Source organism: Pristiophorus japonicus, chromosome 3, assembly GCF_044704955.1.
Source record: "Pristiophorus japonicus isolate sPriJap1 chromosome 3, sPriJap1.hap1, whole genome shotgun sequence".
NCBI lineage: Eukaryota > Metazoa > Chordata > Chondrichthyes > Pristiophoridae > Pristiophorus > Pristiophorus japonicus.
In genome coordinates this window covers 41,625,485-41,646,982 of record NC_091979.1, presented here as the reverse complement: position 1 = coordinate 41,646,982, position 21,498 = coordinate 41,625,485, and the positions used below count along the sequence as shown (strand labels likewise).

Below are 21,498 nucleotides of genomic sequence, written 5' to 3'. Positions count from 1 at the left end.
GGGGAGCGGGCAGGGAAGTGGAGCTGAGTCCATGATCAGATCAGCCATGATCTTATCGAGGGGCCAAATGGCCTACTCCTGCTCCTATTTCTTATGTTCTTATGTTCTTATGTAACATACCTGTGAAGTGCCTTGGGATGTTTTATTACGTTAAATAACGCTATATAAATATAAGTTGTTGTTGTTGTAACAGTACTCAGGAATTAATAAAGGCAGTAATTTCACCAGTGGTTCTGATAATGAATTGAAGCTGAAACAGTTCATAATCATCATATGGTTGCTGAATTGAGATTCCTACCTTGAAACACCTCCACTTCTTCAATAACACTAGCTGATCTCCTGTGGTGATACCCATGGATAAGTCTGGAGTACATTCATGCTATTTAGCTGCTAACCTGGGACATATTTTCAACTCCACTGCCTAGGTACTATCAGTGAGGATGTGGTTTCAATAGGTCTGGATATCAATCAAGGTGTAATTGCTACTTGCTTTGTAGATTGCAGTGGCGATACAGTGGGTTCAGCCTAGCACCCAGGTATTGATGTCTCAGACTTAGATATGCCACCATAAGAAAGTAGCAAGCAGATCCTAGGCACATCCACAGGAAATAATGGAAAATCAGAGGGCAAGGTTGACAAAGCTGCTTTCATGCATTGCTTCATGGCTGTCAAATTGGCTGCATTGGTAGACCGCTCACTGGGAATAGTGTATAGCACAAGAATACCAAAATAAAATGGAACTATCTTTTCAAATGGCTCCCTGTGTCCTTCCTCAAGGAGATCTTCCAAAAACCTCAAGCATCCCATAGTTATCTTCCCCATGCTTTTCCACTCCAAAATGGTGGCTCTTCCTAGGTTGGCTTCAACCACCTTACTTGTTATTAGAACTGATCTTCTATATCATTATTTGCTGGTAACTAATGAACTGTTGGGACGTGCCCCCCCTTGAGTGTCTGAAATGGCTCAGTGGGCAGCATACTTGCCTCTGAGTCAGAAGCACAAAAAAATCTAGGGAATTGCTGAGGGAGCACTGCAATGTCAGAGGTGCTGTCTTTTGGATGGACGTAAAAGATCCCATGGCAATATTTCAAAGAAGAGCAGGGGAGTTATCCCCAGCCAGTCTCATGGCTAATATTTATCCCTCAATCAACATAACAAAAAAACAGATTATCTTGTCATTATCACATTGCTGTTTGTGGGAGCTTGCTTGTGCGCAAATTGACCGCTGCATTTCCTACATTACAACAGTGACTACACTCCAAAAGTACTTCATTGGCTGTAAAGCATTTTGAGATATCCGGTGGTCATGAAATATGCTATATAAAATCTAAGTCTTTCTTTCTTTCTTGATTGAGGGCTTGAAAATATAAAAAGATAAGTTTCAAGGTACACACATATGATGAGTTTGGGGTGATGCTTGTATTCTGATCTAGAGATTTTTTGTCACCAATGAGGTGTCACAATGGACACTGACAACCTGCATACTCCCTGACGTCAACGTGTGATGGAGTCCGTACTGAAGAATTAATGACAGTGACGTAATCACTGCAGATTTATCCACTGATAACCAACAGTTAACAGGAACTAGCACTGTATAGCACTTAAAATTTACTAATATTTAGGGTTAATGCATACTTCATAAAAAGAATCTGAGAAGATTCTCCCAATGACATCACAGAGTACTCACACTGACCAAGCCTGTCAAACATTAATTCAGAAATATCGATGGGCTTCCAATTCGACAAATAATGGCCTCATATGTATCATTCAGTTGAGATGTACAATTAATTGATACTGATAAAAACTTGCTCTAGTAAAAAGCAAGGGCTTGCATACCAGTTATCGAATGTCGGTGTCTTCAGATACTGCCTGACTTCCTCTGTGACCTCCAGACTGCTGCGTTGAAAAGGAATGAGTAATATTTTAACAAAGATCTATTTTTTTCTGTCGACAGCAATGATGCCTTTGTAATTAAGAACCAGTTTTATTATTTTCAGCAAATCAATTTATAGCTCGTAAGTCAGCACTAATCAAGTCCCTGTTTCTAGTCCAGGTTCAGTTTCTGTTTTAAGAGGTGAGATAATTTAAGATAAAGAGTATTTGTTCCACTATAGGATTACAGGTTTGGCCAAATTTTCAACTTCCCTCCACAGTCATGCCATGTGTTGAGGAAATCTCCAACTGAGCGAAGTCAATCTGATCCAAATTGCAATCATGTCACATTCACAGCAGCAAAAATAGCTTCTGTAACCAAGCATGAAAGATTTTACTTATTATAATATAGAACAACTGTCAATATTTGCTTTGGTTATTTTCTAGTACTAAAAAAATGAAAACAATTTGCCTGTTCAGGTGTGGTTGTGGTTAGTCTGCACATCTGAACAATACTGAGGTAGAGTTTCAATATCAGAAGCACTGTCTTTTGGATGAGACATTAAACTAAGACACAGCTGCCTGTTCAGGTGGATGTAAAAGATCTCATAGTGCTTTTCAAAAAAGAGAAGGAAATTCTCTGTTATCCCGGCCAATATCCTCAACCAGGAGCATCATTCCTCTCATTTGGTGTTTGTGGGGCCTTGCTGTGTACACATTGGTTGCTGAGTTTGCCTACAATACAACAGTGACTACACTTTAAATTAGTTGATTGCTTGTGAAGAGCTTTGGGATGTCAAGAACACTTGACCAGACACAAGTTTATCAGTTATTTGTAATATCTTTCGAATGACATTTAACAGCTGAAAACTATTTTCACCTGCACAATCACTTTTCCACCAGTATTGCTCATCTTTTCATGATGGTACAGCAAAATTATGTAGAAGAGAGTTTAGCTGGTAACTAGCTTCACCACAATGAGTTGCTCTGGAAAGCATATTACCTCATCTGCAGGTAATTTTCCATCACTTGCTGGCATTCTTCTTTAGTTTTTCTCAATGAACGTTTGTGATAGAAGGGTGAAGGTTTATTTGTCCCCTCTGTCAGCTCTTTAAATAGTCCTAGCCAGCTGAGATGTTCAACGCTCTGTGGACATTGAAGAGTTTTAATAAGGATGAAACAATGGCCTGGATTTTGTGGTCAACAGCGAACGAACGATGTTGTCCATTCATTACACTTACACTTGCCTGCAGATGTTCTGTGGGCTTTTGCACTGGAATTTGCAGTGATTAGAAATCTGTTTCGGGGTAAAGCCCTCTAAAGGAGATCTGGAACCTGTGTGAATAGGACAAGCAACTGTGTAGCTCCTTAACCAATCAGATTGAAGAATTCTTAGTAGTCCAGAATTTGCGGTTGTAATGACGATGAATCTTTCAATATTCACCATCATTACTGATGTAAAAATGACAGCAACTTCTGGCGTCCACACATGCGCAGCTAAATGCAGTATTCCAAAAGTTGCTGTCAATGATACCCTGATCCTCCACAGGATACACTATTGCAGTCTTCGCAAATGCACTCAAACACAGAATCAGTGATTTGAGGTGAACTTTAACTTTTTATGCATTGTTCTCACTATAAAAACCATTGAAAACATTAAGCCTTGTTGAATTAGCTGTAATTGAGTGTATAACGGTGTACTAAGTCATAATTACTGCTCAACAATCTCTCTGGCATTGAAAAATTAATTTTAAAAGTTTGGAGTGTCATTCCCTCCATTCCATGATAAAAATTACATCGATTTTTAAAATAATAAAACTTCATTTAATTTTTTTTAAGTTTGTTTAATATATTTCAGCTTCTATCTTAATCCAAAGTGTATGTCCCAATCTTTATTTCACTCTCTGTAAAATGATTAAAAAGTGAAGGATAAAACCTGCTTTTTACTTCCTGGTTTGCTATCTGTGAGAATTTTTCAATCAGATTGGCTGGTCAGCCCGCTTGATGACTTCACTGTTCCTGGACATGACAGATTCCCTATAGCTGGTGCCAGAATGAAATTGACATCATAATAGGGTAAATCAACGCCACAGAGTCCACTAAATATTTGTGGGCAGATTTCTTCAAGATCAATGGAGAGAGCCATCCCTTCGCTTTTGGTTGCAAAATCCAGAATATTGGAGCGCGCAGAGTGTGAACTAGGAAGTGAAAATTAGAATTGTTAATTCAATGTCAAATCAGGCACAGAAAGTGAAATAAAGAGAGGAATAGAAAGATGGAATTGAGAGAGCACAATAAAAGAGACAGAATGAAAAAAGTTTTAAAAATTATTTCAATGTTTTTATTTTTTTCAATCTCCAGCAATAATTAAATTCTGAAGGACTGAGGGCTATATTTTCCATTTAAATTGCCCCCGCCCGATCCTTAGCAGTGTTCCGACGGCTGCGTCTTTTTTAACTGCCGGAATACCGCTGGTGCGCGCTCCCGCGGTTTTCGGATGCTCCACATCGGCGGCAGCAAAGCAGTGTGGGAGCGAAGTGCAGCGGACGGTGTGCGACAGAGGAAACCTTCGGCTCCCAAATTGTGTGCGCGCAGCTGTCAAGCTCCGCCTCCCCATTCCCCGCCCCCCCCCCCCCACCCCGAGAGGCACCGATGAGAGGCCAGAGACTGCCGGCCTGAGATCGCTGTGGTGGGGAGCAGAGGGGAGAGTGGGATCGTTGAGGCAGAGGGGGCAGTGGGGGGAGTGAGAGATCACTGTGGGGGAAGAGAGATCGCTGTGTGGGGGGGGTGAGGGAGATCACTTTGGGGGGTAAGACAGACTGGGAGTTGAGATAGACTGGGGTGGGGGGAGAAGGGACTGGGGGGGTGAGAGAGACTGGGATGGGGGGGAAGGGACTGGGGGGGTGAGAGAAACTGGAAGGAGGAGAGACTGGGAGGAGAAGAGACTGGGGGGAGGAGAGTCTCGGGGGAGGAGAGACTGGGGGCAGGAGAGACTGAGGGGAGGAGAGACTGGGGGGAGAAGAGATTGAGGGAAGGAGAGACTGGGGGATGAGAGACTGGGGGCAGAAGAGACTGAGGGGAGGAGAGACTGGGGGATGAGCGACTGGGGGATGAGAGACTGGGGGCAGAAGAGACTGAGGGGAGGAGAGACTGGGGGATGAGCGACTGGGGGATGAGAGACTGGGGGCAGAAGAGACTGAGGGGAGGAGAGACTGGGGGATGAGAGACTGGGGGATGAGAGACTGGGGAGGCGAGACTGGGGTAGGAGAGATTGGGGGGAGGAGAGACTGGGAGTGAGACTAATGAGTGAGAGAGACTATGGGCTAGAACCTCCACGTTTGTGCTTATCGCCCAAAAATGGGCGTTATTTCTGGCTTGGGCTGTAAAAATGGGTTTTCAGATCGCTGGCTTCGTGCCCATTCTCCAAACAGCTAGTTTACATTTTTGAAAATGGCCGTTACCATGAGCGATATCAAATGGGCGGTAGCGTTAAATTTTTTTGACCTTCTGCCGTAAAGTGTGGCCGTCCTTAGCAACAGCACGGCAACGCTCGATTCCTATGATTTAGAAGGTCAAGGGTCACCATGATATGCGCAGAAGAGGAGACAGAGAGAGAGGAAGCTCAGAGGAACTGAAGTTGTGGCTGGGTGTGGTGTGGCTGCTTTGGGAGGAAGGAGGGAGACTTTAGAGCTTCACAGCAAATAGGCAAACAAAAAGTAGCTGTTAACAGCCACACATTTGACCGAATTTGCCCTATAATGGAGGGAGAGGAGGAAGCATCACAGCACGCTGTGGAGACTGACGCTGGAGAGAGCAGTGAGGTGGGAGAGGAGCACATTGGAGGCTGCAAATGAGCCAGGAGGTTCTCGGACGAGGCAAATGCCTCCCTCCTGCAGGAGGTCGAGTCACGCTGGGGTGATTTGACACAGAGAGGGCGTGGGAAGCCCACCCCAAAGGCCTACCAGAGAATATGGACCGAGATAGCAGAGGTGGTCTCATCGGCGACCAACGAGGTGCGTGAGGGCAACTAATGCCGCAAACGATGGAACAACCTTGTGGGATCCGCAAGAGTAAGTATTACATTGATTTACATGTACTTATGTATTTATATAATTTGATTTGTAACAGTCATGAGTGACTATCAGCAGATGTGAGGTCTTGCACTTTTACCGGGAATGTTTTACTCAAAGCCTGCGGTAATGGTGTACATCTTTAGGTAAAGAATGATAATAATCATAATAATCATGATTACATCTGTCAGTTACGTGTTGTATCAGTGTCTGTGACAGTACCTAGCAATGATATCATGCAATGATCTCATGCCATGTTGTCCTGTCACCTTTTACAGAAGAAGCTATCGACGATCAGGTCCGTGCAGAGGCGAACGGGTGGGAGGTCACCAGTCCCCAGCGACATCACTGACATGGAGGAGCGAGAGCTAGCCCTCGTGGGGAAGCATCCCCGGACAGCCATGGATGCATCTGTAGACCTTGAAGTGATGCCACGTGAGTAAAGCTCACACCATTATGTGATGTAAAGTCAATAGATGCCACAGCTACTCGTATCCGAATGATCATATATGATAGATGATTTCTAAAAGTGTCGTAGAAATAATGCTGGCCTAATGAAAATCATTACAATCCACAATGTGTTGATGGTCATGAAATGTGATGTCTGCGATGATTTTGAGAGCGGTAGTGCTTTTGTCGGACATATGCTATATGTAGCGCTGGACTCACCTTGTGACCCTAACACCCCTTCTCCTCTAACAACCTAATTTGCATATTGCAGCACAGCCAGCAGCGCGGCCCCAGGCAAGGCCACAGAGGCCAGAAGGTGGGGGCGCGGGGCAGGAGTCAGTGGACGATCCTACTACATCTGGTGCTGAGGAGCTCTGATTGTCACCCGTCAATCTGCTGGGTCTGTTCTCGACGGATGAGAGCGCGAACTTCGTAGAACCTGCATCGCCAAGCTCCAGAACCCATTCCACCTCAAGATCATCTATTTGTCCTCCGGTCATTCCCGCCTCCACTCTGGAGGTACCAGCCCCAAGCACCTTGCCACAGGGCACTCCATTTGTCCCCAGGATGGCGTCGACCCGGCGGAGGCCTCGTGGATACGCTCGTTCCACGAGCACGACATGACAGCGGAGAGATGGTACAGTTGTCCAGGAGGACTGTAGACATTGGTAACCAGCTCATCGAGGCTTTGGGGGGCATATCCTGACACCTGGCCACCATGTCCAAGTACATTCCGCGCATGGCAGAGTCCCTGGATGTGATAGCCAGGAACACTGCTGCCACAGCCCTCCCAGTGGTCTCAGAGCGTGGCACTCCACCCCTAGGCTCCGCACCACCACTGCGAATGACAGATGTGAGCAAGGACCAAGATCCTGCTTCTGCATCAGAGAATGTTGCCCCCTCGGCACCCACCGCTCCCGTACCCATCCAACCAACGCATCTGCCTTCATCCCCCGCAATGAGGCACCGCCTGAGGAGCTCCTCAGCCAGGCGCCATGGAGTGAGGAGGGGAAGGGATAGAGGTGGGGAGAAGAAAGAGAGGGGAGAAGGAAAGTGAGGTGCATGTGCACAGTGCACATCTCTCCATCTGTGTTATATCTCCATCTGGGTGTATGCAATTTGTTGCAATGTATGGGGGCTGGCGACCACGCTCCTGCTTTGCCTTTGTATTCTGTGTTGCTGGACATGGTGACCATGTGACTTATGTCAATGGTGGAAAAAGTGGGATGTGGGCTGAGGTTGGGTGTTATTGGCTGTGTTTCTTATGATTTCAAACCAATGTTGGCATTAAACTTTTGTTATTGAACATAACCTTGTTGTGCATTGTCTCAGATAGCTGGACCATTACACACTGGTGATTTCTTACCATGAAAGGGTTAAATACAACTTAACATCAATCAACATAAACTTTAATTGGCACCAAGGTGATGGGCACCATTGATGTCTGAGCTGCACACACACAGCAGTGTGTCAGCGTTGTCACTCACATCAGCGCTCTTTAAGGCAAATCCTTCCCATATCAGCTCCTCACGTAAGAGTGGGGTTTAACAAATGCCAGCCACACTGCTGGCATCCATCCTGGTTAGTTCCACTTTTTGTGGGCGGTTTTTTGAGCGGGCGATATTCCGGGCGATATGTGTGGGAGGTGGTGAAATTGACGGTGGGCAATTTCCATGGCCGCTAGTTTGGGTAAATATGCTCTTTATGACCAAAAACAGTCGCCAGGCATTAAGTCTGTGAGGAAAGTATCACTGGGCAATAATATGGCCGTTGAAATCGCCCATTCTGCTGATTCGCCCAAAAAAGTGGGCGGGCAGTAATATTTTTTCTCGCCATTAAGCCCATTGGGAAAATAACGCTCACTGATAAGTCTCCTAAAAAAGCCCATCAGTTTCCATTTTGTGCCAAAATGGGCGATACCCGGGCGTTATACGTCATTTCAGCGGTTAAATGGGCGTTAAGTGGGTGTTAAGCAGGAAATAAAAGTGGAGGTTCTAGCGCCATATCCTTTGTCACCAAGCATCCAACATTGACCTTGTGGCTCATTGTTAAACAAGTCAGATACAGTGCTCTCATGCAGGATGTGAGCATCATGGATGCTGCCCAGAAATTGAGCATTCACTGCCAGTATAATTTGCTGGTGGTCAACAATCAGTTGGACATTCAGGGAATGGAATCCTTTGCGGTTTCTGAAAATCTCTGCATCCTGAAAAGGTGTCCGCATCACGATGTGCATACAGTCTATTGCTCCCTGTACCTTGGGGAAGTATGCAATTCTGGAGAATCCTAGAGCCCTCTCACTCTGTGCCTCCCTGGTCATAGGGAAGCTGATCAAGTCCCTCCTGCATGCATACAGGGTTTCAGTGACCTGTCTAATGCGGTGATGTGTGGCATGCTGAGACAGTCCACAAATGTCGCCAGCTGTGGCCTGAAAAGAACCCGAGGCATAGAACAATAGTGCCGCAATGACTTTGACCTCGACGGACAGTGCAGTACTGATGGTGCTGGCAGGCTGCAGATCTGCCCTTATCAGCTGGCATACCTCAGTGATAACCTCTTTGTGGAAGCACTGTCTCTGAAGGCAGGTGGTATTGGGCAAGTCGAGGTAAGAATGCTTCTTCTTGTACTTGTGGGGGTTGTAACATCTGGTCCTCCTCACCTGTCTGTCACTTCTTACATTGGGCACATAATGCAGTGGAGCATTCATTCGGTGATTTTGAGTCTGCTGCATGTATTTGGTCACCAAGAGAGGGTGAGAAAGGACAGGCCCCATTGCAGTAGCTCTCTGTTTTCCACCGATTGCATACAAACTGTCATGTTTGTAACCTTCACATAACTGTAACCAATATGTAACAACACTTGCACTGTATACAACTGTGAAATACACACCTTGACCACAGGGGGTGAACTTGTGGGAGACACTCCTTACCTGGTCAGCCAGGTACTTAAAGGGAGGTTCCACGCAGGCTCAGCACTCCTTGGTGCAGGGAATAAAGGTGCAGGTCATGAGTGACCTTGTCTGCAGTATATGCCTCGTGTGAATATGTTCTAGAGTTGAGAACTCTACACAAACAAGGAATGTCCCGACAAACACACCTCTTCAATTCCAATCAGTCACAGTGTGGTGAAGATGTTTTTTAGAGATGTTCACGTCAACTCCAGTGACCTGCAGAGTACATCTGAACTCCGCCGAGGTTGAAGCACAGCAGCCTTTTAAAGGACGCGACATATGATCTACAACATGGCGTACATAACACTGTGATTCGTTCCAGTTAGTTCCACTTTTTGTGGCCGTTTTTTTGGGCGAGCGATGTTGGGGGTGATATGTGTGTGCGAGGTGATGAAATTGACGATGGGCGATCTCCATGGCCACTAGTTTGGGTAAATATGCTCTTTACAACAAAAAACAGTGGACGGACGTTAATATTGAATCTCGGCGTTAAGCACATGGGGAAAGTAATGCTCGCTGATAAATTTCCCAAAAATGCCCGCCAGTTTCCATTTTGTGCCAAAATCGGCGATATATGGGCGTTATATGTCATTTCAGCGGTAAAATGGGCGTTAAGTGGGCATTAAGCGTGCACAAAAAGTGGAGGTTCTAGCCCCATCGGAGTAAATAAGGCTTTATTAGTATTTATAGTATTGCTTAACACTAGAAAATACTACAATCCATTTAAAAATACATCAAACTGTGGAGAACTATAAAGATCTGTGTAATATCAAACAGACCTGTCAGATCTGTGTCCATACCGCCCACTTAAGAACCAGAAAGACCTGCTTTTTCAGGGCATTATTAAGGTCCGGTGGTAAACGGATCTTAAATGCTGAAGCTTCCATTTTGGCGGTACTTGGGCGATAATATATGGGCGGACAGTATCGAATACCGCCCGGCGGTAATGACTGTGGAATTTACTGCCGGGCGGTAAGTGGGCAGTTTGAGAGGAAACTTGCATTTCTGGGCGGTAAATGGGCAGTAAGTGGGCGGTTTGAGAGGAAACTCTAGCCCTGAGACTCCATATGTGTAAAAGTTAATTTTCAGTGCTACAGAGGTTGTTTAGATGTAATTAAGACTTATCACGCTGTTAAAATTTATTTACACTGGAATGGACAAGCCCTAGCTTTTTCTGGTAAGTTTAGTTGGTATCTATCATGTATGTACCACAACTTCATGCCTTCCATATGTTTCAGTAGCAAGTCTCTGGGTGAGATACTGCTATAGCAAAGCTTTTGGAGGAGCAGGGCATCACGTTTAGCAACTTCCTGAGCTCCACGTTTAACTGCGCATGTGCGGTCACCGAAAGTTGATGTCCGATTTACACTTTAATACTGTGAGCCCTGATAGCCAAATGTGCAGCCTGGCCGACAGGCAGGAGAGCTGGGGCGGGAGGGGAAGGCCCACAATCGGGTGGGGGGGTGGTTCAGGGGCAGGGAGACCCATGATCAGGGGAGCTTGGGTGGAGGAGGAGGCCCGTGATTGGAAATGCTGGTGGTGGGGAGAGGCCCGTGATCGGAAATGCTGGTGGTGGGGGGAGGCGAGGAGGCCCAGAATCAGCAGGGCTGGGGAGAATGCCTGCGATTGGGAATGCTGGGGTGGGGAAGGAGTCCTGTAATCAGGGGGGCAGAGGGGGAGGAGCCCTGTGATCGGGAATGCTGGGGTGGGGGGAGACCTGTGATCTGGACTGGCGGTGGCCAAAGGCTTCCTTGAGGCGTCTGGGAGGGAGTGCAGCTGCTCCTCTTGGCCCACAAGGAGTGCTGAAAGAGCCACTTATGTTGGGGAGCTGGCTGCTCTCACCTTCGTTTCACTGCCGAGTTTTCTGACACCCAAGAAACCCGTGCATCACTAATTCACTCCAAATCGTGCACCCAATTGCACGATAGGAGCCTGATTTAAATATATTAGTAAGCGTCCTGCCTCTCCACAATGGGATACTCAGACGCCCCAACATCCGCTGCCATTGGCGTGGGCACAGCATGTTGGGATCGGGTTACGGGATTTCACCTCCCCTTTCTCTTGCTGATACGGTGAAAATAATTGCGATGCTGAATGGGCTGAAAGTTTCCCAGGTTCCAGAGTGAAATCTTGAACCAGTTTGGTGTATCGCAGCCGTTGTTTTTTCAATGATTTGTTGTGCCGCACTGTAACGTGTGTATTATAATCAAGCAAATTACTGATATACACTTTTAGTTATCCATAACAACTGTCTGACGGTTTTTACAAATAGTGCAATTGCAATTCAGTTGCATTCCATTGTTAGCGTCTTGTCAAACTCGATACAACACTTAAAACGAAGAGAAGAATAGTGGTCTGGTTCTGAAGCAGAATGTTTGCAAATTATGTAAGGAACAGCATAACTTATTTGTTAAATCAGAGTGAACATTAACATTTTCCCCAACCTTTGTACATAATTCAATTAAGACCCATGGGAAAAAGTGCAATAAAAATAATACCAAAAAAAACACAAATATTCAATGTGTGGAAAGGAAATGCATTGTACTGATTCGGTGCTTTGATACTAATCATTAATAAAATTGAGTTATCTTACTTCAAGTTTCTCCCGAAATGACTCCACACGATTTCTCATCTCATATACGATGGATGGCATCTCCCCAGATTCAACCAAAATTTTCTTCTCTAGTCTCTGTAACCTAGGGACAAGGATTTTGTACAGTTTTAAATGTTGTTGCATATGTTACTCGTGGTGTCATTTCTTTCAGATTGATTCTCAGGCTGGTCTGAAATCACAGTCCCAGCAAATGAATGGAGAGACAACACTGATTAGGCAGCTCCTCCTCAACAGTGAAGATTGGGCTGTGGAGGCTCAGTCTTTCAGTATATTCAAGACAGAGATCGATAGAGTTTTGAATATTAAGGGAATCAAGGGATATGGGGATAGTGCTGGAAAGTGGAGTTGAGGTAGAAGATCAGCCATGATCTTATTGAATGGCGGAGCAGGCTGAAGGGGCCGAATGGCCTACTCCTGCTCCTAATTCTTTTGTTCATATCTACCGCTGGGACCTGGAGAGGAAAGAGACTCAAGGTGCAGATTGCCTTTGCAGTGAAAGTTTTAAGTTTTCTCTACCACGCTAAACAATACACATCTAATTACCGGTCGGTATCTTTTTATAATTTACCACTGCTCATGGCCAGTCCCTTCCATAACTAGGTATTTTGTCTGCCGTCGCTCAGTGTGTAGCACCTTCACCACGAAGTCAGGAGGTTGTGGGTTCAAGTCCCACTCCAGATACTTGAGCACAAAATCTAGGCTGACACTCCAGTGCAGTACTGAGGGTGTGCTTCACTGTCAGAGGTACCGTCTTTCAGATGAGACATTAAACTGAGGCCCTGGTACTATTTCGAAAAAGAGATGGGGAGTTCTCACAAGTCCTGGCCAACATTTATCCTGTAACCAACACCTAAAACAGATTATCTGGACATTCTGTCATTGCTGTTTGTGGAAGCTTGCTGTGTGCAAATTGGCTGCTGCGTTTCCTGCAACAGTGACGATACTTTAAAAGTACTTAATTGGCTGTTATGCGCTTTGGGACGTTCTGAAGTAAAGAAAGGCGCTATATAAACTTTGGGAAGAAATTTGCATCATTTGCACCTCCCGATGGGGGGGGGGGGGGCGGGGTGGATGGGGGGACGCTACCACCTCCAGCGAAATTGCGCGGGAGTTAGCGGAGGCACGAACCGGCATTGCCCCATTCCCGCCGGTAGCGACCCGGGCCATTGTGCTGGCGATGATGATATCATCGGCGTGCGCAGTGACCCGTTTTTGCCCCGCAGCGGAATTTGGGTAGCGCCTCGTGAGGCAGCCGCGGATGATGTCAGCGCCAGTCGCGTGGGTCGTGATCCGGGCCACGCTCCGCTCATGGGGAGAAAAGTAAAAGGGAAGTGCGTGGTGCCATTTTTTTCCCGGCCGACTTACCAGTCCGGCATTTCATTGTCTATTTCGTGGGGTCCATGCCACAATGGTGCAGCCGGCACTCCGCTTTTGTGCTGGGCTGCGGCCATAACACACCGCATCCCTGGTGGCCAAGTGAAGACCCCTCGCCCCACTGCAGAGCTTGCAGCGTGCCCTCCTCTTTAACGGAAGGGGAAGGCCCTGTACTCGCATCTGCGCTACACGGAGAGGCCACATAGCGCTGGAAAATTCGCACACTTAACGCCCCGGTCTCGCCCCCGAGAGGAAGTGGAGCAGCCGACATTGTCCTCCACTTCCTCTCGGGGATGGTAACCCCAATTTCGCGGCCGGGGCAGGACTTCTGCCCCGGGCGCAGGACGTCCTGCCTCACCTCGGTTACCGCCCCCAAATGGGGCGATGCGATAATAAAAATAAAGATAGAATCTGAATGAATAAAGAAAGATGTGATGGACAGACCTTTTCTCCATGGCAAAAAGATCAAATCCCAAGGCTGCTGCCAGTTCAGAACCTGTAACCAGAGAGTAAGGTTAATTTACCGGCCTGTTGCCAACATGTAAATATTCTGGCAGAAAATTTCCACAAGTGGCGGGGGAGGGGGGTTTCTCCCGATCTCCCACCATGACTTGGTCAGAAGATCAGCGGAAACCCCAGAGAAACGGTGTCGAAAGCCTTTCGCGCCGTTTATCTGGCGTCTCCATTGAAGTTACGACTGGAGGTCCGAAAACATTGTGAAAAATGTTACCCCTCGAAAATGATTTTAATCTTCCAAACTAAGGACACAGTCATTTAAAATTTTATAACACGTTATTATGACCAATAGTTAAATATCACTCAACACACTAAAAGTGATCTTTACAAATATCTGTAGAATAATAGAGGTAGATTTTAACTGTCTGTCACGTGGCCAATCATTATCATGCGACCGATGAGCTGCAGGTGATAAATGGATGCTAGCCATAGCCATCTCAAGGGCCCACAGTGGATGATCAGGACCCGTCCACTTCCCAGGCTCCTGACACAGCGGAACCACCTCATAGGAGCACTAGAGTGGGTTAGTTACTATGGAAACCAGGCACTGAAGGATTGCACTAGGATGATTTCAATTCAGTATTAAGAGAAGGAACAGTTGTTAAATCCACAATGTGCATGACATTAAGTAAAGAGGTTTTGTGTTGATGTTAGACCCATGATGTAGCAATGTTAGAGGGTATTCAGAAAGTAGATGGAAATAGTAGGTCAGATAGCAGACGGGACTGTTGGCGTGCTGGAGGGACAGTTTGCTTAAGAGAATCTCTCCTCAATAATGTGTTGTCTTATAACTCAGGCAGTTGGAAGAACTGCTCATCATTAGTCTTCCTCGTCATTCTTCTCTTCCTTATTCCTTTTCTCATATTGCTCCTCCACATCTTCCTCCTTTGGTGGCTGCAAGGCCCCTTTGAATTGCATAATTGTAGAATGCAGCAAACCACTAAAAGTCTGGAGACTCGCTTGAAGCTATACCGCGGCACTCCTCCGGATGGGTCTGGCGCCGGAACCTTTGCTTGAGGACGCCGATTGTTTGCTCAATGCGAGCTGTGGTTCGTGTATGGCTCTCATTGTTTTGCTTCAGTATGCGGATATCATAAGTACTGCCAGGAAAGCAGGCTGTGCTGCGCGGGCCGGTGCTGCCACGTGTGCTGCTGCTGCTGGGGTAGCAGCCTCAATGGCAGTCTCAGCTAAGTTCCCATCTATTCCTGTACTCCTGCAGCAGTGAAGAGACAAAGTACAACAGCAGCCAAAACTTACTTGGTCCATTAAAGCTCATCTTCCTAATGCATCAACTCACCCATCATGGTATCCAATTACATTTTGAATCCCAATACTCTGCCCCATTACCTTGATTATTCCAAATGTTTATCACTTTTTCAGTGAAGAGGTTTGAATTGCTCCACACTGCCCAGACTGTGTTGAGTTGCTCCACACTGCCCATACTGTGTGGAGTTGAATTGCTCTACACTGCCCATACTGTGTTGAATTGCTCTACACGGCCCATACTGTGTTGAATTGCTCTACACTGCCCATACTGTGTTGAATTGCTCCACACTGCCCATACTGTGTGGAGTTGAATTGCTCTACACGGCCCATACTGTGTTGAATTGCTCCACACTGCCCATACTGTGTTGAATTGCTCTACACTGCCCATACTGTGTTGAATTGCTCCACACTGCCCATACTGTGTTGAATTGCTCCACACTGCCCATACTGTGTGGAGTTGAATTGCTCTACACGGCCCATACTGTGTTGAATTGCTCCACACTGGCCATACTGTGTTGAATTGCTCTACACTGCCCATACTGTGTTGAATTGCTCCACACTGCCCATACTGTGTTGAATTGCTCCACACTGCCCATACTGTGTTGAATTGCTCTACACTGCCCATATTGTGTTCAATTGCTCTACACTGCCCATACTGTGTTGAATTGCTCTACACTGCCCATACTGTGTTGAATTGCTCTACACGGCCCATACTGTGTTGAATTGCTCCACACTGCCCATACTGTGTTGAATTGCTCTACACTGCCCATACTGTGTTGAATTGCTCCACACTGCCCATACTGTGTTGAATTGCTCCACACTGCCCATACTGTGTTGAATTGCTCTACACTGCCCATACTGTGTTGAATTGCTCTACACTGCCCATACTGTGTTGAATTGCTCCACACTGCCCATACTGTGTTGAATTGCTCCACATTTCCCATACTGTGTTGAATTGCTCTACACTGCCCATACTGTGTTGAATTGCTCCACACTGCCCATACTGTGTTGAATTGCTCCACACTGCCCATACTGTGTTGAATTGCTCTACACTGCCCATATTGTGTTCAATTGCTCTACACTGCCCATACTGTGTTGAATTGCTCTACACTGCCCATACTGTGTTGAATTGCTCTACACGGCCCATACTGTGTTGAATTGCTCCACACTGCCCATACTGTGTTGAATTGCTCCACACTGCCCATACTGTGTTCAATTGCTCTACACTGCCCATACTGTGTTGAATTGCTCTATACTGCCCATACTGTGTTGAATTGCTCCACACTGCCCATACTGTGTTGAATTGCTCCACACTGCCCATACTGTGTTGAATTGCTCCACACTGCCCATACTGTGTTGAATTGCTCTACACTGCCCATACTGTGTTGAATTGCTCTATACTGCCCATACTGTGTTGAATTGCTCTATACTGCCCATACTGTGTTCAATTCCTCTATGCTGCCCATACTGTGTTGAATTTCTCTATGCTGCCCATACTGTGTTGAATTGCTCCACACTGCCCATACTGTGTTGAATTGCCCCACACTGCCCATACTGAGTTGAATTGCCCCACACTGCCCATACTGTGTTGAATTGCTCTACACTGCCCATACTGTGTTGAATTGCTCTACACTGCCCATACTGTGTTGAATTGCTCCACACTGCCCATACTGTGTTGAATTGCCCCACACTGCCCATACTGTGTTGAATTGCTCTACACTGCCCATACTGTGTTGAATTGCTCCACACTCCCATACTGTGTTGAATTGCTCCACACTGCCCATACTGTGTTGAATTGCTCTACACTGCCCATACTGTGTTGATTTGCTCTACACTGCCCATACTGTGTTGAATTGCTCCACACTGCCCATACTGTGTTGAATTGCCCCACACTGCCCATACTGTGTTGATTTGCTCCACACTGCCCATACTGTGTTGAATTGCTCTACACTGCCCATACTGTGTTGAATTGCTCCACACTCCCATACTGTGTTGAATTGCTCCACACTGCCCATACTGTGTTGAATTGCTCTACACTGCCCATACTGTGTTGATTTGCTCTACACTGCCCATACTGTGTTGAATTGCTCCACACTGCCCATACTGTGTTGAATTGCCCCACACTGCCCATACTGTGTTGATTTGCTCCACACTGCCCATACTGTGTTGAATTGCTCCACACTGCCCATACTGTGTTGAATTGCTCTACACTGCCCATACTGAGTTGAATTGCTCTATACTGCCCATACTGTGTTGAATTGCTCTATACTGCCCATACTGTGTTGAATTGCTCTATACTGCCCATACTGTGTTGAATTGCTCTATACTGCCCATACTGTGTTGAATTGCTCTATACTGCCCATACTGTGTTCAATTGCTCTATGCTGCCCATACTGTGTTGAATTGCTCTATGCTGCCCATACTGTGTTGAATTGCTCCACACTGCCCATACTGTGTTGAATTGCCCCACACTGCCCATACTGTGTTGAATTGCTCTACACTGCCCATACTGTGTTGAATTGCTCTACACTGCCCATACTGTGTTGAATTGCTCTACACTGCCCATACTGTGTTGAATTGCTCTACACTGCCCATACTGTGTTGAATTGCTCTACACTGCCCATACTGTGTTGAATTGCTCTACACTGCCCATACTGTGTTGAATTGCCCCACACTGCCCATACTGTGTTGAATTGCTCTACACTGCCCATACTGTGTTGAATTGCTCTACACTGCCCATACTGTGTTGAATTGCTCCACACTGCCCATACTGTGTTGAATTGCTCCACACTGCCCATACTGTGTTGAATTGCTCTACACTGCCCATACTGTGTTGAATTGCTCTATACTGCCCATACTGTGTTGAATTGCTCTACACTGCCCATACTGTGTTGAATTGCCCCACACTGCCCATACTGTGTTGAATTGCTCTACACTGCCCATACTGTGTTGAATTGCTCCACACTGCCCATACTGTGTTGAATTGCTCTACACTGCCCATACTGTGTTGAATTGCTCTACACTGCCCATACTGTGTTGAATTGCCCCACACTGCCCATACTGTGTTGAATTGCCCCACACTGCCCATTCTGTGTTGAATTGCCCCACACTGCCCATTCTGTGTTGAATTGCCCCACACTGCCCATACTGTGTTGAATTGCTCTACACTGCCCATACTGTGTTGAATTGCCCCACACTGCCCATACTGTGTTGAATTGCCCCACACTGCCCATACTGTGTTGAATTGCCCCACACTGCCCATACTGTGTTGAATTGCCCCACACTGCCCATACTGTGTTGAATTGCTCCACACTGCCCATACTGTGTTGAATTGCCCCACACTGCCCATACTGTGTTGAATTGCCCCACACTGCCCATACTGTGTTGAATTGCCCCACACTGCCCATACTGTGTTGAATTGCTCCACACTGCCCATACTGTGTTGAATTGCTCCACACTGCCCATACTGTGTTGAATTGCTCCACACTGCCCATACTGTGTTGAATTGCTCTACACTGCCCATACTGTGTTGAATTGCCCCACACTGCCCATACTGTGTTGAATTGCCCCACACTGCCCATACTGTGTTGAATTGCCCCACACTGCCCATACTCTGTTGAATTGCTCTACACTGCCCATACTGTGTTGAATTGCCCCACACTGCCCATACTGTGTTGAATTGCCCCACACTGCCCATTCTGTGTTGAATTGCCCCACACTGCCCATTCTGTGTTGAATTGCCCCACACTGCCCATACTATGTTGAATTGCTCTGCACTGCCCATACTGTGTGTAGTTGAATTGCTCTGCACTGCCCATACTGTGTGTAGTTGAATTGCTCTGCACTGCCCATACTGTGTGTAGTTGAATTGCTCTGCACTGCCCATACTGTGTGGAGTTGAATTGCTCTACACTGCCCACACCGTGTGGTTTGAATTGCTCTGCAAAGTCCGCAATGTTGGATTTTCATGGGATGCTTGCACTGTGCTGTGACGTCTCTTACCCAAGGAATTTGTCTTACAATCAGCAGCAACAACTTCCAGTTTGTACTGTGTTTTTCGAGTATTAGACTCCAGCTTTGGTGAAATGTTTATAATGTTGCCTTTTGTGCTGTACAGTTTCAGGATGTCGTGGGGACCTGCCTCAGCAGCAGCTCGGAAAACCTCTGCAAGAAAATAAAAGAGCACATAAGAAAATAAGAACAAAGGAAATAGGAGCAGGGGGAGGCCATGAGGACCCTCGTGCCTGCTCCGCCATTCAAAAAGATTATGGCTGATCATCGACCTCAACTCCACTTTCCCATCTGATTTCCATATTGTTTAATTCCCCTAGACTCCAAAAATCTATCTATCTCAGCCTTGAATATTTTCAGAGACTCGGCAAAGGATGACAACTCTCTGGGCAGAGAATTCCGAAGATTCACAACTCTCTGAGTGAAGAAATTCCTCCTCATCTGTCTTAAATGGTCTATCTCTTATCCTCAAACTGTGCCCTCTAGCTCTGGACCCTCCAGCCAGGGGGAGAAACCTCTCAGCATCTACCCTGTCAATCCCCTTCAGAATCTTGTATGTTTCAATAGATCACCTCTCATTCCTCTAAACTCCAGAGTGTAAAGGTCCATTCTACACAATCCCTCATCATAAGACAGCCCTCTCATCCCAGGAATCAATCCAGTGAACCTCCGTTGTACCGTCTCCAAGGCAAATATATCCTTCCTTAGATAAGGAGACCAAGACTGTGCACAGTACCCCAGGTGTGGTCTCAACAAAGCTCTGTACACTTGCAGCAAGACTTCCTTACTCTTATACTCCAACCCCCTTGCAATAAAGGCCAACATGCCATTTGCCTTCCTTATTGCTTGCTGTAACTGTATGCTAGTTTTCTGTGTTTCTTGCATGAGGACACCCAAATCCCTCTGAACACCAACATTTAAAAGTTTCTCATCATTTAAAAATTATTCTGTTTTTCTATTCTTCCTACCAAAATGAATAACCTCACATTTCCCCACATTATACTCCATCTGCCACCTTACTGCCGACTCACTCAATCTATCTATATCCCTTTGAAGACGCCTTGTGTTCTCCTCACAGCTCACTGTCCCACCTAGCTTTGTATCATCAGCAAAGTTGGATACATTACACCCGGTCCCTTCATCTAGGTCATTAATATAGATTGTAGATAGCTGAAGTCTCAGCACTGATCCTTGCGCATCCCACTAGTTACAGCCTGACAACCTGAAAAATACCCATTTATCCCTACTCTCTGTTTTTTGTCCGTTAACCAATACTATATCCATGTGCTTACATTACCTCCAATCCCATGAGCCCTTATCTTGTGTAATAACCTTTTATGTGACACCTTTTGGAAATCCAAATATACTATATCCACTGGTTCCCCTTTATCTACCCTGCTAGTTACATCCTCAAAAAACTCTAATAAATTTGTCAAACATGATTTCCCTTTCATAAAACCATGTTGACTCTGACTAATCATGTTATGATTTTCTAAGTGCCCTGATACCACTTCCTTAACAATGGATTCCAGCATTTTCCAGACAACTGATGTTAGGCTAACTGGCCTGTAGTTCCCTGTTTTCTCTCTCCCTCCTTTCTTGAATAGCGGTGTCACATTTGCAACCTTCCAATCCGCTGGGACCGTTCTAGAATCTAGGGAATTTTGAAAGATCAAAACCAATGCATCCATTATCTCTGCATCCACCTCTTTTAGAACTCTAGGATGTAGGCCATCAGATCCAGGGGATTTGTCGGATTTTAGTCCCATTAGTTTCTCTAGTACCTTTTCTCTCCTTATATTAATTACATTAAGTTCCTCACCTTCACTAGACACTTGGTTCCCCACCATATGTCTTTTTGTGTCTTCTACTGTGAAGACAGATGCAAAATATTTGTTTAATGTTTCTGCCATTTCCCTATTCTCCATAATAATTTCTCCTGTCTCAGTCTCTAAGGGACCAATGTTTACTTTAGCTACCCTCTTCCTTTTTACATACCTGTAGAAACTCTTACAATCTGGTGTTATATTTCTTGCTAGTTTTCTCTCATAGTCTATTTTTTCCCTTTTTATCAATTTTTTGGTCACACATCAGTACAAATAATATGAAAACTTGAGCTCATCCAAATCTCTGCAGCTCATATCCTAACTCCACCGATGACCCCTGTGCTCGCTGACCTACATTGGCTCCTAGTCCGACAACACCTGGATTTTAAAATTCTTATCTATGTTTGCAAATCCCTCCATACCCTCGACCCTTTCTTTCTCTTTAACCTCCTCCAGCCCTACAACCAGACGAGATCAGTGCGCTCCTCCAATTCTGGCCTCTTGCGCATCACCGATTTTCATCACTCCAGCATAGTTAACCATGCCTTC

At 45.9% G+C, this 21,498-nt stretch overlaps 1 protein-coding gene across 1 annotated transcript in view; it reads right to left on the bottom strand.

The window, feature by feature from the left end:
- Nucleotides 1-21,036, bottom strand: part of LOC139253784 (high affinity cGMP-specific 3',5'-cyclic phosphodiesterase 9A) — a 102,588-nt gene extending 81,552 nt beyond the window's left edge. The window contains exons 1-6 of the mRNA XM_070873554.1: nucleotides 20,946-21,036; nucleotides 19,115-19,276; nucleotides 13,775-13,826; nucleotides 11,936-12,038; nucleotides 2,876-3,018; nucleotides 1,837-1,896 (exon numbers count right to left, since the gene is read on the bottom strand). Of these exons, the coding sequence (XP_070729655.1) occupies nucleotides 1,837-1,896; nucleotides 2,876-3,018; nucleotides 11,936-12,038; nucleotides 13,775-13,826; nucleotides 19,115-19,276; nucleotides 20,946-21,036 (611 nt within the window). The remainder of the gene's footprint in view (nucleotides 1-1,836; nucleotides 1,897-2,875; nucleotides 3,019-11,935; nucleotides 12,039-13,774; nucleotides 13,827-19,114; nucleotides 19,277-20,945) is intronic.
- Between the last annotated feature and the right edge of the window lie 462 nt (nucleotides 21,037-21,498).